At 36.0% G+C, this 20189-nt stretch overlaps 2 protein-coding genes across 2 annotated transcripts in view; one reads left to right on the top strand and one right to left on the bottom strand.

Annotated features, from left to right (window-relative positions):
• Nucleotides 1-43: 43 nt before the first annotated feature.
• On the bottom strand, nucleotides 44-2737 carry Non3 (Ribosome production factor 2-like protein Non3). The gene is made up of 5 exons (XM_080165192.1): nucleotides 2558-2737; nucleotides 1753-2250; nucleotides 1341-1436; nucleotides 973-1089; nucleotides 44-299 (listed from the first exon to the last, which is right to left on the bottom strand). Exons 1-5 carry the CDS (start codon nucleotides 2693-2695, stop codon nucleotides 147-149), a joined length of 1002 nt encoding a protein of 333 aa, XP_080021318.1. The 5' UTR covers nucleotides 2696-2737; the 3' UTR covers nucleotides 44-146.
• Nucleotides 2738-4360: 1623 nt separating this feature from the next.
• The window catches only part of Jarid2 (Jumonji, AT rich interactive domain 2), a 69954-nt gene continuing 54125 nt past the window's right edge, over nucleotides 4361-20189 (top strand). Inside the window, exons 1-23 of the mRNA XM_080165182.1 lie at nucleotides 4361-4481; nucleotides 5273-5380; nucleotides 5783-5919; nucleotides 6195-6304; nucleotides 6761-7403; nucleotides 7819-8698; nucleotides 9287-9393; nucleotides 9639-9785; nucleotides 10693-10897; nucleotides 11901-11985; nucleotides 12280-12516; nucleotides 12712-12946; nucleotides 13731-13796; nucleotides 14325-14473; nucleotides 14801-15653; nucleotides 15861-15941; nucleotides 16362-16507; nucleotides 16766-16852; nucleotides 17350-17522; nucleotides 17666-17729; nucleotides 17905-18292; nucleotides 18848-19082; nucleotides 19928-20075. Coding sequence (XP_080021308.1) covers nucleotides 4471-4481; nucleotides 5273-5380; nucleotides 5783-5919; nucleotides 6195-6304; nucleotides 6761-7403; nucleotides 7819-8698; nucleotides 9287-9393; nucleotides 9639-9785; nucleotides 10693-10897; nucleotides 11901-11985; nucleotides 12280-12516; nucleotides 12712-12946; nucleotides 13731-13796; nucleotides 14325-14473; nucleotides 14801-15653; nucleotides 15861-15941; nucleotides 16362-16507; nucleotides 16766-16852; nucleotides 17350-17522; nucleotides 17666-17729; nucleotides 17905-18292; nucleotides 18848-19082; nucleotides 19928-20075 — 5295 coding nt within the window. The 5' untranslated portion in view covers nucleotides 4361-4470. The remainder of the gene's footprint in view (nucleotides 4482-5272; nucleotides 5381-5782; nucleotides 5920-6194; nucleotides 6305-6760; nucleotides 7404-7818; nucleotides 8699-9286; nucleotides 9394-9638; nucleotides 9786-10692; nucleotides 10898-11900; nucleotides 11986-12279; nucleotides 12517-12711; nucleotides 12947-13730; nucleotides 13797-14324; nucleotides 14474-14800; nucleotides 15654-15860; nucleotides 15942-16361; nucleotides 16508-16765; nucleotides 16853-17349; nucleotides 17523-17665; nucleotides 17730-17904; nucleotides 18293-18847; nucleotides 19083-19927; nucleotides 20076-20189) is intronic.

Here is a 20189-nt window from a genome sequence, read left to right as displayed (position 1 = left end):
TCATCTGTTCATTATTATTATTTCATATTCGTTCATTTTCAAATCTGAAAAAAATTCAATCAAACACGCGTGTCATATGCTAACATGGAAACAGAGAAAAAAATGTATTGAAAAATGCGGGAAATTTTTTTGTTGCTAAAATGAATCTAATCAGAATCCATGTCTTCGCCGCCGGAATCTCCGCCGTCTGATTCGCCACCGGATGCAAACACGGCCTCGATCTCCATTTGCCGCTGTTTTTCTGACTGCGTTTTCTTCTTCTCATTCTTCTCTTCTTTAGACTCTTTAAGTGCTTTAATCTAAAAAGAATGTTTTTAGCAATAAATATGGAAAGTCTAGATGACCAATCGCTTAATTGGACCTTTGGGGACACAGCGGGAAAACAATTTGGTCACATTATTCTTTAGAAACTTTGATTACATTTTAAGGAAATAATAAGTCAGAAGAATTTCTTAGGATAAGCTTTGTAAAGTGAAATTATACTATCCAAAAATTTAGTCGATCTTAAAATTAGATTGAAACATGTGTGACTAAAATTCAACAAAAGTCTTTGTGATGGAAACTCCTCTTTGCACTGGACAGATTTTAGTGTCTGATTGACCATCTAGTCTAATAAACCTTTTCTTTTGGCATTTGAACCATAGGTATTTTATTTGAAAAAAAAAGATTAAAGTTAAAGAAAAGTTTAGACGGATCAATTAAGAAGCAGACAACGTTTCAAAATCTCATTCCATAAGAGAAATATTAATAAAACATCCAAAAATACAAATGTATTCACTATTCAGCTTATATCAACAACGAAATTAATTCCAAAATAATCACGAAACCAATATTTTTTTTGTGTGCTGTCGTTGGGGGGGGGGGGGGGGGTGCAACACTTTGGAATTGACGACCTTGTAATCTGCCCCCAAATCTTATTTTAGATTTATTTCGCTTGTTGGCTATACCTTATTCCTAAAATGTATTACTTACCTTGCGATTTTGAATCTTGCCAATTTCTTGTTTTTCAACGTGAATACGACCCATCTTGCTACCAAACGCGTCTTCAGTAATGTTCTTAACCTTCTTCGTTTTACGGACGTTCTTAACCTTTAAAAGTAAACACTATTTGATCGAGAATTCATAACCTGATCGAAATAGTAAAAATATCAAATATATATTTTTTGCCAAAATTAATTCAAGAGGACAAAATTTAACTTTCATTAAAGATAAAATCAGCAAAGAATCTACATACAGACTACACTGCGTTATTGCTTATTGCAATTCAACTATGATAAAACTAAAAAAAAATTTGATGGCTGTCAGAAAAATACATTTTCTTCCCCTTCTGGGTCTTTTACCTGTTTGCAAGCTGATCTAAATAGTTCATCTGAAGCCAGGTGAGTTCTGCGCAAAGACAGGTCAATGTGGGGGCCAATTTCCTCCAACTCAATCCTGTGGACGCAAAATACTTGATAATAGGCAGAGTCGTAATAAATTCAATTACGTACCCAACTTCACATATTGTTTCAAAATCATATTAGGTATTAGATGTAAGTTTTAGATCTAAACTGAAATTTTAAATATAAGATCCCCCCCCCCCCCTACAAGAAAAAAATTAGGTATTGATAACGAGGTGGCTACTTTAACCCCGCTGTCAGGTAATAGACCACTGTGACTTTATTGTGAACGGTTATGCATACAAAAATATTTTTCAAGTTGAATATCCCTCCCTAAACAAAACAAAATAATAAACATCAAGTATTTGTTCCTTGGTGTTCTTTGTCCAGACTTCTTTAACAAAGCTCTGTAACTTCTAATAAATATTTTCTTGTCGAGGCTTGTGAACTGCAGCACATGTTCGATACCCGCCAGCCGTACAGAGTCCGTTTCAACTCCGCGGAAAAAGTCGATAAAATAATTCTTAATCCGCTGCATCTCAAGGTTAGCTGGGTCAGCAAATTCCTCCCCGGCAAAGAGCAAGCAGGGTTTTGTTGATTCCATTACTTTGGCGTTCTTGAATGAGGCCAGGGAATGATATTGGTCAATGCCAAACTCGATCATGTCTAAAATGTTAAAGTCGTGCAATCTGCCGAAGACCAAGTTATCGGGACGTTTTTTGTTGTGACTGCCAAAGAGGAACAAAGAGACGTCCTGTTTTTTACACCAGTGTTCAAGTTTTGAAGCGTCCTCAAAAGGCCTGATGTCGTTATGTCGGTTGTAGGCAGTGGCATAGGGTCGCTTCAGTTTATACAGGTCTTTCATGCAATCCTAAACAAAGTTTACATCATCCAAAATTGCAAAACTAAAACCATTTAATCAAATCAAGAAAAAAACAAAGAGCACATGAAAAACATTTGAATTGCAATTATCTATTTATACAGGCGTACAAATAGAAAAAAAATAACTGACAAACAGTTAAACTCTGACATCTTTGTTTATAAGATAGCTTATAATGTTCGCCAAAGATAGACTAGTAGAAAATAGAGACTTCTATAATAGCTGCTGGGAAAATTTCAATTTTTAAATTTGGATCGGACAGATCTTACTTTAAAAGTAATAAAGCCAGTTCACAAACCTGCACAGTTTGGCTGCATTTAGGTCCCCGGACAATCATAGTTTGTTTTCTGTTCTCAATAGCTTTGGGCTCCCTCTTGGCTAGGGCCATTTTTCCTCGCCTAGTTCTGGGCTTGACAACGCGTTTTAAGACCGCCATGTTTGATTCTGAAATTAATGTGAGAAGAATTTACTCAATCAGCTAATTAACATATCTATAATAATACAAAGGTAGCTTGGTGTCTGTCCGTCCATAACTTCTTAGCTCTCGGTAACTGGATCTGAACCGATTGGATTCTACTCTTCATGGATTATACCTACTGATCCTGTGGTGCATGGTTTGAGGCTATTTTCTTAGAGGGTGGGACACCCCCAGAAAACATAAAAAATACACCCTCATTCTTTATTTAATAGAAGGTACCTATTTTATAAGGTATGTACATGCCACTTTTCTATTTACGTCCGCCGCAAAAACACTGCTCGGATTACCACATACAAATTCTATATAGGAGGGTTAACTTCTTAATACCTAGGGGCGGGGCCGCTAGTTAAGATAAATAAAGCAATAACGGTTTTATTTTACATCTGTCCAGATCTCACCAACATTTAAATTTATATGAATTATATTTTTTTAGAAAAAAAGCTTAACATTGACAAACGTATTGGGATGATATTAGGCTATATAATTTCTAGATAACAGTATTTGGGTGGTATTAAGCTATCTTTTCATCATTGTTATTGTGTATGAAAAACTAATTTAATTACCAAACGAATTCAGCACGGAATTTGTTTTTATGCTCAGATGCCGCGTTTATTATTTTGAGAAATGTGTGCTCAACTTAAAAATAACAGGGATAAATATACATACTTTTAAGTTTTAATTATCTGCTGCGCCCATAGTCTTTAAACTTCAATGTATAAGGTCAGTAAAATAGCTTAAACCACCCAAAGATATACTTCGAAAGTTTTACTATTTCAGACCATTACTTTTTGACTTCTTTTTAACTTCGGCAAAAAAAAAACAATTTAGTTCCTTATACTTTTGGGTTGTCGAATTCTTCTCTCCCCTCCTCAAGTGTCCCTAGAGGACTCTAGTGGCGTAGCCGCTAATATGTAATCATATTAAGTAAAATTGTTAAATATATTTACCCTCAATCCATTGACCGGTTTCTAGGCTTGATGTAAAAAGAAAAAAAAAGTACAACAATTACCATTTTTTATAAAAAAAACTTTACTACAAGCCATAAAAAATCCTTGAAATAAAAATGGCCGACTGTGATTGTTTTTGTTTATGTTTTTATTTTACATCAATATTAAAGAAAAAGTTATATGTAAATGTCGATTTTGAATATTAAATGATTATTTTTATATAAAAGATATTTTAATTTTCATCATTGAATACAAAGTAAAGGATATTATAATTATAATTGATAAAAAAGAGATAACAATTTATAAATATCTTTGTCTCTGCCACAACATTGAATTTATTGGGACAAAATGTATTTTATTTCTGTATGTAAGTTTACCATGTGATATGTTGAATGATAAATCCATGTATAATCGCAAGTGTAGCCTAACAACCAGAGCATCCTCTCGTACGTCCATTGGGTTCGAATCTCGGCCCCTAATCATGTCATAATCGACTACATATATGTAGTAAATTGTTGAAATTTTAAGCTTAAGACAAATGACTTTACTACTTAAGAATATAACTTAACTACATCAGAAACTCTTACACATATTGTAGATATTTTACATAACAAAGCTGTAAATTTAATACTTGAATTCTACCTATGACAAACAGATTTAAGGTTTAATGATTTTCAGATTTCAAAATGATAATTTCATAGAATTATATCTTGAATAGTACTGCATAATTTCTGTGACAGACCAAGTTAATAATTGTCTGCTGGATATGACAGCCTGCTTCAAATTATGGCCACAGGAATTAATCAGTTTTTTTATTAAATATTTTAAACTCTTAAAGATTGAAACAAACAAGGGATCTTATGGCATTAGACAACGATCAATAATTTGGTGTGCATTCTCATAAGCTATAGATAAAATTAATCGTTAGATTAAAAGGGAGGGGGCGAAAATGACACTTTTTGAAACCAAAACTAAAAGTCAAAGGAACTCAACTAAAAAAAGAGTTACAGGTCTGACATTTTGCATGGCAGTTGCTTTTTAGGGGTACAATATGGAACTGTGAAGAAACGGCGTCGCAACCGCTGAAAACCGCCGAGAAAAAGCAAAAAAATTTCGGCGGGAAACGGCGGTTTTTGGCGGTTGCGCTGCCGTTTCTTCACAGTTCCATATTTTACCCCTATAAAGCAACTGCCATGCAAAATCTCAGACCTGTAACTCTTTTTTTAGTTGAGTTCCTTTGTTGACTTTTAGTTTTGGTTTCAAAAAGTGTCACTTTCGCCTCCCCCCTTAATAGCTGAAAAGTTTGAAAAAGCATTTCCAAGATTATTTCATATTAGTCCAGCAAATCTGCAATAGAAATATTCTATTTTCCATGACATTAAACTATAAATCATAACGAAAATCAAAGTTTACATATGTACGTTGGCTTAAAAACTTTGGAGACTATTACTTAATCTTGATTGATAAGTTTAATTTGTGGTGTTTGTGTTCTTTTCGTCCTTTTTATTATCCCTTAAGATCTTTGCTTGTTTCTTGAAAGCTGTCTTTAGGTATATTGAATGAAAAACTGATAATTAACGTTTAAAGGGGACACAAGTGAGACCGGAGGAGGAGGGGATAACTCCTGTAAAACAAAAAGATCCAAAAACAAACTCGCTGCGGCCAAAGACAAGCCGCCAATTGTAGAAACTAAAAGGTAATTTTAAAAATTTGGAAAAACTTTATTATCCCTTTTAAGTTGATAAACAATTCAGTGAATTATTCATGTAAAACTTAAATAAAGAAATCTTTGTACACCTTTTGTAGGAGTATATTTTAAAAATAGTAAGTATAAGCGGTTTGGTTTAATAATACATTATTTTCCAGTTTTGAATATACAAATATTGTTGCCTATAACCCAGTTAATGGATAAATGATAGAATTATATCCACAAATCAACACACAGCCCAAGTTTACGAAAATAATAATAACTATTAATTACATCTAATCCTTGTCAACCTTCATTGGTCTATTCTTAGCTAATTTTTTTTTGACTGAAATATGACTTTAAAATATTAATTCAATAGGAATCTGATACTTAAAGTCAAATAAATTTCAGGAAAGTGCACGCGCAGCGCAAATTTGCCCAGGGCGCAGGTAGCCTGACCAACAGTCCACACTCCAGCCCGCTCAAAGAGCTGAGCAGCAGGGTCAGACCAAGGGATACAGGCTCAACAAGCTCAAGTAGTTCCTCAGGTTTGTTTTAACTTTTGTGCTGTTATTATATCAACATAACGATAATTGCAATTAAGTTTTAATACTTAGTAGAGTTAATAGATTAGATAGTTATAATATTGAACATAAATATCAGGCAAAGTTGTTGTAACATGAAAAATAAGTAAAAAAATTTAATGTACATATTACCTATAAGTATAAAATCATTTAATGATTTTTTTTAAAAATGTATATTAGGTTTCTATTATTTATTAAAAATTATTATTTTCTAATATATATGATATTGCTATTTTTAGGACCGACAATCCTTCAGAAAGGGGAACGTCCAAAAACCGAGGATTTCTTAACATTTTTATGTCTTCGCGGCACTGAATACCTTCCTCCAGAACTTGGATTCTTTAATCAGGTAGAATTTAACATTCATTTTATAGTTTTAACTTTTTTTATCTATTTGATATGTTAGGATATAGGTTTAGTTGTGTTCTACAAAATAGTTAGGCTAATAATGGTTTAGGTCCCCGCAAGAGCTATTGTCTTTAATGTAGTATGGGTGAAGTTTATATGTTTCAAATACAACCATCGCTTTGATTTCACAACTTTATTTGTCAATTTATTTAAATGAGGCTATTCTAATATTAAAAGAATATCAAAAGAAATTTAAAGTAAGCGATGTTAATTCTTATTTTTATGTAGCCTAAGTCATTCAATTAGTCAAAACTTTACTGTACAATACAAACTAAATGTATGATATTTTAGTACGTTTTTCTGTTAAATAATAATTGTTTTTATATTAGATTACAATTGTTAGATCTTAAGCTAATAATATATTAACATAAATAATCTAATTCATGGTTCTGTTTAGGTTTCTCATTTTAACAACGCTGGCACGAGCAACGACTCATTTTCTGATACTGATGATGATGACCTAAAAAAGAAACGCGGCATCGCCAAGAAAACCACCAGTGGCCGTAAACTCGCCGCCAAGGACAAGAAATCTCACAGCAACCCAACGACACCAAAGAACAAGGATCATATTCGGCGGGATTTATCGTTGTCGAACCAACGTGGCACCCGGGCGGCCTCGCAGGATAGCGGCAGCTCCGTTGACCGCAAGTCAGTTGAGCGATCTTCCACCACTAGCGGCAGTGCTAAAAAGCTTGGGATACGCGAGAAAAAATGTGAAGTACGCTTGACTAGATCTAAACTATCGCCTAAAACTAAAGCTGAGGCTATTGCCGCTGGAGGTGGCAGCTCTGTTTCAAATAAGAAAAAATCTGCCAAAGAATCGGAGCGAGAGAAGCGAGCACGGCTGCGGGAACAGGTGAAGGAGCAAGAAGAAGAGGAGGACGGGGATAGCTCTGATTGGTCGGAGGGAGAAGAAGGTGAAGGCCAGGAGGAGGGTAAAGAAGAGGGAGAAGGTGGAAAGTCTGACTCTGACCTAGAGGCGGACGAAGAGGCCTCAAGCAGGGAATCGAGCCGTAGACCATCGACACGTAGATCTCAAGGTAAACAATATTATTATGGTAATGAATGAGGCAATTAAATTAATCTTACTCATAATCAAACAAGTTCTACAATCGGTTATCTTAACGTTAAAATTTTTCCCTTAGTAATTTAATTTAATTAAAGGGTATTTTTGTTTATCATATTTGGGATATTGGGGGAGGGAGATTAATTTATCGTCCATGTAATCTAGTACATATTTGTTTTTAACTTAAGGGTATGTTGTTTTTTTTTTCTATTGCTATTTTATACAATTCCTCCCATTGAACACGGATAAAAAGTTAAAAATACATTTTCTCTAATTTTACTGGCCGAAAAATTAGATTATTTTTCGTACCTTAGCCATTCAATGTAACATAAAGATTGATAAATATTGAGAATTAAACAACTTTTATTAATTTAATCTTATAATTTTAGGTGGTTCTACCAAAGCCAGAAGCGTCTCCAAAGAAGACAGCCACCCCCCTCAGGACTCCAAAGAGGACCTAACCGCGCTATTAGCTCCATCCCGACCTTCCAGGAAGACCAAAGAAGCGGCCAAGAGTTACCTGAACCTACTCGGCCAGAAGCTAGCTGGCAAAAAGCGGGACGCTGAAACTGAGGTACCGCTGAGGCTAACCGCAAGTCCTGAACCGTCACCCCCACGTACCACCGCTAAAAAATCCGCAGAAACCATAGACAAAGATGTAAATAAACAGGTAGAAGAAGTTAAAGAGATAGAAGAGGTCAAGGAGGAAATTAAAGTAGAAGAGGACGACTCCAACTCTGCAGAAAGTCTCGCCACTAAAGTTGATGACACAAGCTCTAATGGAAGTAAAAGCCCGCGGGGGCCAAAATCCAAAGAAGAAAAAGACCAGTTGCGCAAAGAACGAAAGGATAAAAAGAAAAGCAAGACAAGCTTAAAAGATTTACAAAATATTCTTCTTGAAGAGGCTAAACGTAAAATTTCAGACACACCTTCGTCAACAAAAACGTCAAGTTCGTCAGTTGGTAAAACAACAACGAGCTCGACGCCCGCCGAATCTGAATGCACGACACCTGACCTAGACACGGATAGGATTGTAATCTCACAAAAGACAGGGTATATTAATGTCAAGCCAAGGCATTCCTCCGTTGAGGATAATCTCAACAAAGCCTCTCCTCCGTTAACTGTTCAACAGAGACGAAATTCATTGTCAAATTCGACGCACAGCCGGTTGTCCAGTGGGAAGTTAGAGCGGACTGTAACGCCGCCGAGAAAAATTTTGCCAAAGTGTGAAGAATCTGAGACTAGAAATTCTGTTGAATCTCCCAATAGGTAGAAAATTATCTCATCTTACAATTAATTTCTGATAAGAGCCAAAATATCTTATTAATCTATACTTATACATAATCTATAATACAAAGTAGAATAATGTCTGTCTGTCTGTCTGTCTGTCTGTCTTAGGCTTAAGATCTTAGTAACCACTGAACCAATTGGGCTCTACTCTTTAGGGAAAATATCTAATGGTCCTGTGATGGTTTTAAGCTATTTTCTTTTCTTTTCAAAACTAAAATTAAAAGAGAGGTGTTCGACAAACCCCTCCCCCTCCCAAAAAAAATTCCTCTCTCAATTTAAAAAAACAACTTTACTTTTTAAATTTTTTTACTGATCATAGTACCCAGTTCATTAATTTTTGTATATTCTAGTATATTCTTTTTGGGTTATGACTGTACGTTCATAGGTCGGTTATCGAACTCATAATCAATTAAAATTTACTTACTATTATGCATATTTTATTTTCACCTAAAGAAAATAACTATTGTTCATGGGGTCAAGAAAGCCTAGGTATTATTTTCTAAAAACCTATGTTTTTTTAATTTTTGATCCGAGTAAAAAATAACACCAATATTTTCTCTTTTTTAGTGCACCAAAGGCTTGTGATACAGTGGCCGTTTCTGGCGGCAGTGAAACAGGCAGCCATCTGCCAGCGGGACTCAGAGGGGCGGCTATAATTACCAGTCGTGTCAAAGGTTAGCAGTATTATGTCATTTTTTGAGGGAGTATTGTTATGTATGATACTATTGCCTTCGTCAATAGCCTTTTGAAGGCGTGTCGCACCTATCTTTATATTTAGGGTTATAAACACACACACACTACTTTTCAAATTAGATAAGCTGTCTTATATGGTTTAGATTGAGATAAATGTTAACTTATTTTCCATTATTATATCCTGTCATCATTAAAGCTTTAAATTTACAAGTAATATTGTGTTTAGGTGTAGTGACCACCTCTTCTGTTGGCCAGCAGCAAAGTGTACAGAGTGTACACGGGGCTAGCGGTGCACGAAGTACCCCTCCCGTAACTATCCTCAATACACCAAACCCCCTGAGACCACTTTCAATTCAGACAACTGTTCAACAAGGTAATTTTAATAGCAAAGTAGTTTTAAAAGCTTTCATGCATCTGCCCTGTAGTCGTAGGGGAAAGGATTGGGCAAAAAAATTGAAAAACAACCGCCAATCATTCCATTTCCAAGACTTAGATTTAAAATAAGATATATTTAAACGATCACGGAACCTAACGGGTGAGCAAAAAAAAATGCGTAGATTTTTAAAATTTAAATTGCGCGGCTTGTGTTAATAGTAGAAAAATGTTACGCATACCACTAGAACCGCTATGAAGTCTATTTTTTGGAAATATAAGAACGATTCCTCTGCTACGTATAGTTAGGGAGCTACGTGTTAAAATGTCCCAACTGACTTAAAACTTGACTTGCGAGTATATTAGTAAATATTAGACAATAATTCTTGCAAAAAGACGTGCGTACATTTTTAAAATTTAAATTGCGCGGCTTGTGTTAATGGTAGAAAAATGTTACGCACACCGTAAGAACCGCTATGAACTGTATTTATTGGAAATATAAGAACGGTTCCTGTGCTACAAATAATCTAGGAGCTAGGTGGTAAAATGTCCCAAAATTTACTCGCAAGTCAAGTTTTAAGTCAGTTGGGACATTTTAACATGTAGCTCCCTAATTATACGTAGCAGAGGAATTGTTCTTATATTTCCAAAAAAATAGACCTCTTATCGGTTCTAATGGTATGCGTAACATTTTTCTACTATTAACACAAGCCGCGCAATTTGAATTTTAAAAATCTACGCATTTTTTTTGCTCACCCTTTATGTAATGCTTCCCTAAAAGAAAGAACTCAATTGATTTAGTGGTTATCTAGCGAGATCTTCAGGGACAAAGAAAAAGCCTTTCTGTAATTTATAATAGGTAGGATTTGATTAAATTTAATCTGCTTTAAACTATTCATATATTTTAGATATAAAGACAAACATACCTTTAACTGTTCCCAACAGCAGCAGTTACTCTAGCCATATCCAACAACAACAACAACAAGAGCAAGGACAACCACAGCAGGGACAACCAGTGCAAGCGCAGCCACAACAAGTTCACCTGAACGTGCCTGATCCAACCAAATCGCAGACTATTCTGTTCCCAGCTCATTCACAACATAATCAAATAAGGTTTGTGTTATATACAGAGATGGCTATATTAACTGTAAATTATACTGGTTGGTATCCAAAGTTTTACAAACGCGATTTCCTATTCGTTAGCAAACAAACTTTTATTAAATCCTAATTTGTACACCAAACTTTTCAACAAAATATTTTGATTTACAGTGCATATGGGGTAATTTTGTTTATCATTATTGGGTATGTACATTGTACATTTAAACAATGTATCAATTGTCATATACCTGAAGTCTATATATATTTAATCATAATGCACAACATCCATAACTTTTAAGTCTAATGCTCAAACAAAGATTATTTTTTTGATGTGAATGTCTCGAGTCAATCAAAAACAGAGAATATACCAATTATCAAATGTTTTAAATAGGGATGGGAATCCGTCGAATTTTTGGGCCGGATTCGGATTCCGGATTCTGAAGGAATCCGTCAAATAAAGTGACGGATTCTTGCGGATTCCGGATTCTTATTTTTGGCGGATTCCGGATTCGGATTCCGGATTCTAGCAGTATTTTAAAAGGCCGTCCGTCACAGAGGGATAGCTTTTTTCGTTAATTTATCATTATGTTACTTGGTTGAAGCCTTCATTTGTTTAAAGTGTTGACTTCCAGCATAACTAAAACATTTACATCACATTAGTAATTATTAAAATTTGTTATGTAGAAATTTTTTTTTTGATCTTTGCCTTCAAACAGAGGGAGTTGTAAGAAAAAAGACGGTAATTTTAGCCTACCAATTTAGAATCCGGAATCCGCTATAAAAAACGGATTCCGGATCCGGATTCGGATTCCAAAATTGGCCGAAAATTGGGCGGATTCCGGATTCCGGATCCGGATTCCCATCACTAGTTTTAAATAGGGAAGCAATATTTAACACTTGGTCTAAAAAGTAATAAACTCACATATTGTCTAAAAATACCTAATGGATGATTGCCTATCCATCATTCCGCAAAAGTCTCTTAAGAAAAGTATCTTTATATTCATATTTGTTGTTTTAGAATGTCTGGTGAAATGCCTGGAGGTGGAATACCTGTCCATGTGCAGGGAATGGCTGGAATGCCAGCAGGCATGACAAGTCTTCAGGTACACTTTTTTTTCCAGACCAAATCATTGAACATCTAATACATTAACTAAATTTAAATTATCCTAAAAATTTTGTGTAATTTTTTTACCGAATGAACATGTATTTTTTCTTTTGTTCCATATTAATTTGTTCTATTTTTTCTTTTAAATTTCAACAATTTAAAACAACATTTTTGTCTCTTAGCAATTTTAAGGGCGTAAAAGTTGATTTCTGAAATACCTTGTTTATTGTGAAATATATTATACATCTTCCTGGTCACAAATATTTATTCAAAATAAAAAATATTATTAAAGGTTGGTGTACGTCAGCCTAGCGGAGCAGTTGCCTACCAAACCATCCCTGTCATCGGGCCAGGCGGGATCCAGTACAGCATACCTGTCCAACAAATGCCGCCCGGCTTGGCGGCAGCCGCTGCCGGCGGTCCTGGACCCATGACCATGGCGTCGTTACCCGCCGGTTCAATAATACCGATTCAGCCGCAGCCGACGGTTTCCGGCAGTCAGAATTCCGCGCAACTCGGACTTTCTCAGGTAAAATCTCATTAATAGATATTGTTGTTGTATTAACTGAAGTGCTTGTATAGGGATTAGATAATTTATTTAATGTGTATTGTTTAATGACCAGTTCATAGACATATACATCTTAAATGTATAAAAAATGATATGATAGATATTAAAGGCGATTTAAATAAAAAACCTAAACCAAAACATGTAATAATTTTGTAGGTTCAACCGCAGCCAATAACAGTCCCCTCCATACCAATATCCGTGGATACAGGAGGTGGTGGTGCTGCCAGACATCCAACCATAGTGACAGTTCCCAGCTATGTGCGTCCTGGCACAACAGGAGGATATGCTACCTATACTGCAGGCAACACTGGTGGAGGTCAACAGCCGCCACAAGCACAACAGTCTACAGAGGCAGCGTCATCGCTACCACAGACAATAACAATGCCTTCAGGTATGTAATTAATTTGGGGATAAAAAACTATTTTGCACTTATATCTTTTGTCAATTAAAATACAAGTCTTTAAACTATAGCCCATTGTTCTTAGTTAGGATAATTTTCTTTTCGTATCTAGAATAGAGAATAAATGTGTAGTAAGAGATATAAGTTTTCCGGAATTTTAATGTAGGGAGTAGATTTGAAATCTGCATCAAATTTTAAGGATTTTTTATAAAATTCGTTTTTTGTAAAATTCTTTATCTAAAAGCGAAAATACATTTTAAGTTAATTAATTTTGACCAATAGGATAGGTGGATTTTAAACTACCTGCGCTCTAATTGGTTGAATGATGTACGACATCCAATCAGAGCGCAGATTTTTTAAATCCACCAATCACAGATGCCAAAATTAATTAACTTAATTTGTATTTCCGCTTTTAGATAAAGAATTATACAAAAAACGAATTTTATAAAAATTCCTTAAAATTTGATGCAGATTTCAAATCTACTCCCTACATTACAATTCCGGAAAACTTATATCTCTTAATGTGTAGACTTAATTCATGAGTATATACAAATACATTGTACAAAGAACAAAAGAACCTACACTGTGCCAATAATAATTATTTAAAACTCAGATCATAGGAAAAAATTTAAACAATTTGTTTTTTTTATTTCTATTATTAATCAAGAACCTACCTATCCAGTTTTTTTTTAAATTCTTAAAATGTAAAACCAAAATTTACAACCTACTTTAGAAAAGCTTGCATCTGAAAACTAACAATCTATTAATATTAAAGGTACCACAATCCAGTATAATGCAATGCCTGTACAGCCATCAACCACAGCAGGATCTGCCTTAGCAGGTAGACTTTTTTTTATGGCACAGCTAAGGGAGGGAGGGGACATTAAATTGTAAACTAACACTGGTTCTCAAAGTTTTAAAACTACGCTATCTCTTTTGTTGGTTTTAAACTTCTGAATTTGATTGGTTGGTTCCAAACTCTTACCTAGTATAATCTAAAATAAAGGGTTATTTTATAACCTTAATACCTATTGGGGATATATATTAATCAATCGTTCATTGTCTTATCCCTTACAGAGGATCTTGGACAAAGTAGCTTCGGACTGAAGCTACTTTGTCCTGAAGCTACTTTGTCCTAAAGCTACTTTGTCCGAAGCTATTTTGTCCAAGATCCCTTACAGCTACTCTTTAATTCATTATTTAGGTGTCTTCTTAAACATTAATCGGTCAATGATTACAAATGCCAACCTTACCTAAAATAAACATCACAAATACGTTTTTTTTCTCTCAAAAAGTTCGCTTATGGACCATGGTCCATATGGGATGTGAGGGAAAATGGCAGATTTTCTTTACATGTTCATATTTGTAGGAGGTGTAGTAAGTGTGCCCGCTATTAGTCCAGCTGTATCCACAGTACAGTCCACATCTTCCACTCTCATATCACCAGGACCCCCCGTACTGTCACCACAAATATCAAAGCCCAACTCGGCAAGAAGTCAGCATAGTAAAAAGTCAAAGGTAGACATTTAAAATATTTTTTACACTTTTTTTCTAAAAATGTGCCTATTTTTTTAACTTATTATTTTTACCGTTAATGCTTTGTTGATTTTTAAGAAATATTTAAACTTAATATTTATTTTAATTATACCTAGAAATCAAGGAATCAATTTTTATTAGCTTTATATAAAGTGTGAGTTTTAAAGTCTTGATTTATTTAAGAGAACCCTTTAAATAATTTTAATCACACACTAATTTTTTTTGCATATAAGTTTTAACAAATTATTTAATTTAAATGATAGGTAGGTTACTTAAGTAGAAACTGAACTTTATATTAAATTATTTTAGATTCCCAAATCTGATTCTGTTCCTCCATTGCTGACTCCACCCACCCATGGTTCCAAGAAACAGTCAACCAAGGCAATGGGCTCAACCTCATCTCACGTTCACCAACCTTTAGAAATTTGTGTTGATGACTCAAACTCGCCACCCCCAGCGGCCTCTATGCCGCCAGCCACAACAACCAGCTCCACTAGTTTTACAACCCAGCCACCAATTACCACAGCCGCAGCGGCTAGCGGCCGATCTGACAGCCCGACCAAGTCCAGCACAAGCACTGTCCGCAGCACTGCAAGTCAAAATTATGGCTACAGCCAACAGCAACAGCCTATTCAAAATTACCAACCACAAAATCTGCCACAACCTGTGTACCATGCCCCACTTCATGTTGATCCATATCAACCGCAACAGGCTGTGGCGTACCAGACAAATCCATATGACAACTCGGCACAAGCGCAGCAACAACAACAGGTGTACACAGGATCGCCAGTCATGCAATCACCCCATCATCCTGGCAATGTTCAGGCATCCCCGCACCACATGGCCTCGCCGCACCACCAAATGGTGTCTCCGCAGCAGCTGCAGATAGCCTCGCCGCACCACCAGATGGCCTCCCCGCAGCATTTTACATCCCCACACCATCCGCAAATGATATCGCCGCACCACCAAGCAGTTACCATGGCTTCACCGCACCACCAAATGGTCTCCCCGCATCACACTATGCCCTCCCCGCATAACACAATGCACTCACCGCATTATACAATGCCCTCGCCGCATCATCATGGAGGTGTTATGAATTCACCGCACCACACACACACCTCCCAAAACCAGTTTGTGTCTCCAGTTGGCGCTATTCAGCCAGGTAAAATGACGCAAAACTTTTTACTTCATACTTTCTGATTCGCAATTTTAAAGCTGAAAAGCACATGTTAAGAAATATAGCATTTTTTTGGTAAATATTACCAAATAATTTTTTAATACCTACCTAATGAAATTAAAGGCAAAATTTCCCAATCTTTCTTGCTATGATTTAATACTTACAATTTTTACCAATTAAAAATATATTCAGGTACAGAAACAGGTGTGCAACAGGCACCGTATCCTGGTGGTACCTATCATGAGTACCCTCCTTATACACACGCTTATGCAGGTAAATATTATTAACATCACGCACCTGACAAATCATTAGCACTACAAGAAGTGGAATTTAAAGGGGTAGTTGCACGAAGTGCATTTAAACTTGAATATAGGACATGTATTTGAAAAAAATTTCAGTTTTCTACCACGGTGTTTAAAAAATATCAAGACTTTAACATCATATTTTTGGGATATATCCAACGCTCATGGATGTCATGTTTGCACAAAAATAGCTATATTAGTGGTGCCTAATTGATTGCTATTTATTGAAATACAAGATTAGATGGTATTTTTGTAACTTATCTGTGCAATCAAACTCGTTAAATGCACTTCATAACTATCCCTTTTAGAAATGCCCAAACCTGTAAAAATTAGCCCTCACTTAATCTAGATACTTTAGTATAAAGTCTTAATATTAATATTTTTAATTTAGGTGTACATTACAGTTACCCCCATGAGGCTAGTACCCAGTATTCTCAGCCAACCACAGTTGTGTCTGCTCCTCCCGCCGCTGTTTCGAGTACACCGTACTTGTCACACACAGAGGCCACTACACAAATGACAGTTGCCAACACACAGGAACACAAACTTATTAAAATCAATTCTTATTAATAGCGCAAATAAATATTTGATGTTGATGGCAGCAAAATAGCATAGAACCATCCATAAGATTAAATTTGAAATTAGAAAAGCCTAAAACACTTTGAATCTACTTTTAATTGAAAAGTCAATTGGTTAAGTGATCTGCGAGATTTTAACTGACGAAACATAAACCTTAATAGTTTTATAACAGGATGTCTCTTTTTTGCATAAATTAAGTTCTGTTGTGTCCCCTAGATGTCAGTAGCATCAACCCATAGTGGCGGTGTTAAACCACCACGCAGAAACAAAGAAGCTTTAAAATCTGCTAATACTCATAGTCAGGTAAACCTTTCTCTAGATTGTCCACAATTTTATTATTACTGTATAGAAAACAATATGAATTCTAGTATTTACCTATACATGCAGGTACAGGATCATAACTTCCTCCTAAACAATTCCCAGAAATCTGTAAAACATCTGTATTTCTACAGCTTAAAAATTTCAAGAAGCACAGAATTTTCTTGAATATTGCAGAAATTGCTGTCGTAACGTTTCCTTTCATTGAAATATTCCTGTACTTTCTCTCAAAGTGCCTCTTGAGCACTGAACATTCATTTATTAAAAAAATATCATATAATCATTCTTTTAGTTTAGTCTTTTATTCTGTGCTTATTCCCCCCTCTTGGTTTTCTAACCAGGCGGGGGCTGATCTATCCCTGAGGGGCCCTCCATAACCTAAAAACGAAAAAAAATTACCTGACAACTCTTACTTTTGAATTTCTTAAAAAATAGGAGGAATTTGAGGGAAATCGCCCTTATACCTTATGTGTTTCTTGTAGGTCGCAACTGGAACAACCGCCAACACCACGACGACAACAACAACCACAACAAACCAGTGTTCCCCACGAACCTCCACGGTGCAACATTCATCCAGTCATTCATCTACGGGTGCAGCAGGTGGTCATAGAACACCTGCAACACCCACCACACAACAGGGTGCAACTCCTAACAGGTATATTGATTAAGAGTTTTCACTATGACAATCCTGGTTTTTTTATATACATATCCTAAAAATACATAAACATTTGACATAGATTTTTTTCAAATCCTCTATTTTATTGATCAATCATTATTTTTTTAAATTATACTTTATAGGAAGCAACACGCGTCTGATTCAACAAAAGATGCTACAAATTCATCCAATGTTCCTAAACGGAAGGTAATATTTTGGAAAGGGTATTTTATAGTAAACATCTTCCAACTTTACTTTTAAAAATCTTCTAATAATTCAGTTTTTTTGCCTAAAGATTATAAACTTGTCATGTCTTAACGTTATGGTTAGATTTTGTATTATTTTAAAGCTTGCTATTTTTTTATGCTATTTTATATTCTAGGTTGATCCAGAATATCAGACGCATGACAAGAACAAAACTGACCAAAGCCAGAGAGCTGCAAACTCCGCCGTTAGCAGCGGCGGCGGCAGCAGCCTGCCCAACTCAGCCACCAAAAAGCGAACCGAAAAGTTCGGCAAATCAAAGACCACTTCGATTACGCACAAACCAATCACGCAATTCAATGTGGATGACGATAAATCATCTCCGTACGCATTTGATTTTGACTCGCCTGACGTAGTAACACCGCAGGTGCCGCATTTCCGCAAGTCTGCGTCACCGCTGAAGCCGACACCGCCCGCCACACACACGCCAACAACGACTGGCGGACAAATGTTGAAGAGATCCAAGGCCAGTTTGTCTGGGTTCATCTCGGATCCCAGCACCTCAGGTTGGTAGTTTTTAGATCCTGTTCTCTCGCTGACCTTCTTCATCCCTCTTTCCAGCAGAAAATGTTACTAGAGTGCTTGTGTAATTGTATCCTTATAAAGTACGTTAGTACATTAAGATCTCCCTAACACAAAACTCATTAATTCTCCCTTTTATCCGTAGTACCCAGGATGGTTCTAGTCTATTTTTTTTCAAATATAAGTCTTTATAAAAGATGATTAGTTATAGGCTATTTTTATGCCCCCTTCCCTTTTTCATTCAAATTGAGAGCCCCTAGTTCTATACTAAATTAAGTAATAGCGGCGTTGATAGCTTTGATTACGGTCCTTTTCGTGGCAACGCCTCTTAAGGGGGGTTTCGTCGTATTTTTACAGTACCTTTTGATAGGTTATTTTAGGTTAAGATTAGTTAAGTTAGGTAGGTGATTGCCCCGCAAGGTTAGGCAATTGGCCCCGCAGGGTCTAGAAATAGATAAAAAGCTGTTGTGAAAATACGAAGAAACGCCCCTTAAGAGGCATTGCAATGAAAGGGACCATACCAAAATATTTGTATTTAGGTCACTATCCTACAAGTGGGCACTCTTCCTCACACAATCAGGACACAAGCTCCACCTCTAAATCTTTATTTTCGCGCGGCGAAACCTCGCGCATCACCGCAAGCTTCAACTTGGCGGCGGACGCAAGTGTGAGTGGCAGCGTGCTCGAGCGAAGCGCCAGCGGCGTAACGCAGCGCAGTTCGGGGTCACGGTCGTCCAGCATTTCGGTTGGCGGCGCTGATTATGCTAGCAACAGGTAAATTAATCGACGTACAACATTTATCTATTTTTTAGTAGCGAAGCTATGCTAGGTATAATTTACTTTGTCTGTTCGTCTTAAATGATATGAGGAATATGTGATTTTCTCGGCTGCTAGTTAAGAAAGATTGCTGATTCTATCATTCTTATCGTTCTCTATATTTCTTTTCCATCCCATTTTAATTATGATCACCATTGAACATCTGCTCTTTAATTCATTTCCTCATATTCATTCGAATCCGGTGGATAGGAACCGGTTCTCATCCATACGAAAAAATTAAATATGTCTAGCACCTAATTATATCCAGCTTTCTACGAATATAAAAATGTACAATCATAAGAGTAAAACCAGGTTTTTTAGCCAGTGCCTTCGGCACCTCGGGGCTGAAAAAAACTAGTTTTAATCAATTGTACATTTTATATCCGCGAAAAGCCGTTTATAATACGATACGAGAAATAACTATTCCGTTTGCCTATTTAAGATTTATTGTGCTATTTATGAAAGCGAGGCTTTAATTTAGTCATGTTAGAATTGTGCTTTGAATTATAAAACCTTTTATTCTAACAACAGATCTATAGTATAGATATATATACAGACAACTACCTCCCTTCCTATTTCACCGACCCTTTTCGTCTGCTTCTAAATTATTTTCTGGTACTTGGTGTTTTAATATATAAGCGACACCATTGGTTGATTTTCAATGACCTAATAGAAAGATTGCATGCACAAGGTTGATGCGATATGGAGATAATGTTATTTAAACCTTACTACCTCTAGTGTTTTACTCTAATATTCTAACGTTTCGCTGTGACTTACCTGAATTTTATCTGAATATATTTTAGGGACGACAAAAAATCTTCGGACACAACGGAAGACGGTAGTTCTAGCGACAACGAGACCACCTACTTTATCCCGTTGGAAACGGAGGGACAGTCATTCGGCGTGGCGGTCAAACTGGGCACCGACGGTCCTAGCGGGCCCAACCAAAAGGTATGGTTAATTAAAAGTGTGCAACTATCTTCGACGGATTGACAGAAGTACGGACCAATAATAGTAGTGCAGCTACTATTATCACTAGGTCATTTTTAAGATACTAACAGGTGG

The sequence above is a fragment of the Acartia tonsa genome, chromosome 6, assembly GCF_053477335.1.
Source record: "Acartia tonsa isolate MP-2025a chromosome 6, ASM5347733v1, whole genome shotgun sequence".
NCBI classification, from domain to species: Eukaryota; Metazoa; Arthropoda; class Copepoda; order Calanoida; family Acartiidae; genus Acartia; species Acartia tonsa.
The sequence above is the reverse complement of the archived record's forward strand: the minus strand, read 5'-3'. Positions and strand labels throughout refer to the sequence as shown.

Coding starts and splice junctions, on each gene's coding strand:
- Non3 (XM_080165192.1), bottom strand. CDS start 2,695: ATGGCGGTCTTAAAACGCGTTGTCAAGCCCAGAACTAGGCGAGGAAAA. Junction 1,090..1,340: donor TTAGATCAGCTTGCAAACAG/GTAAAAGACCCA, acceptor TTACTTTTAAAG/GTTAAGAACGTCCGTAAAAC. Junction 300..972: donor GCAAGATTCAAAATCGCAAG/GTAAGTAATACA, acceptor CATTCTTTTTAG/ATTAAAGCACTTAAAGAGTC.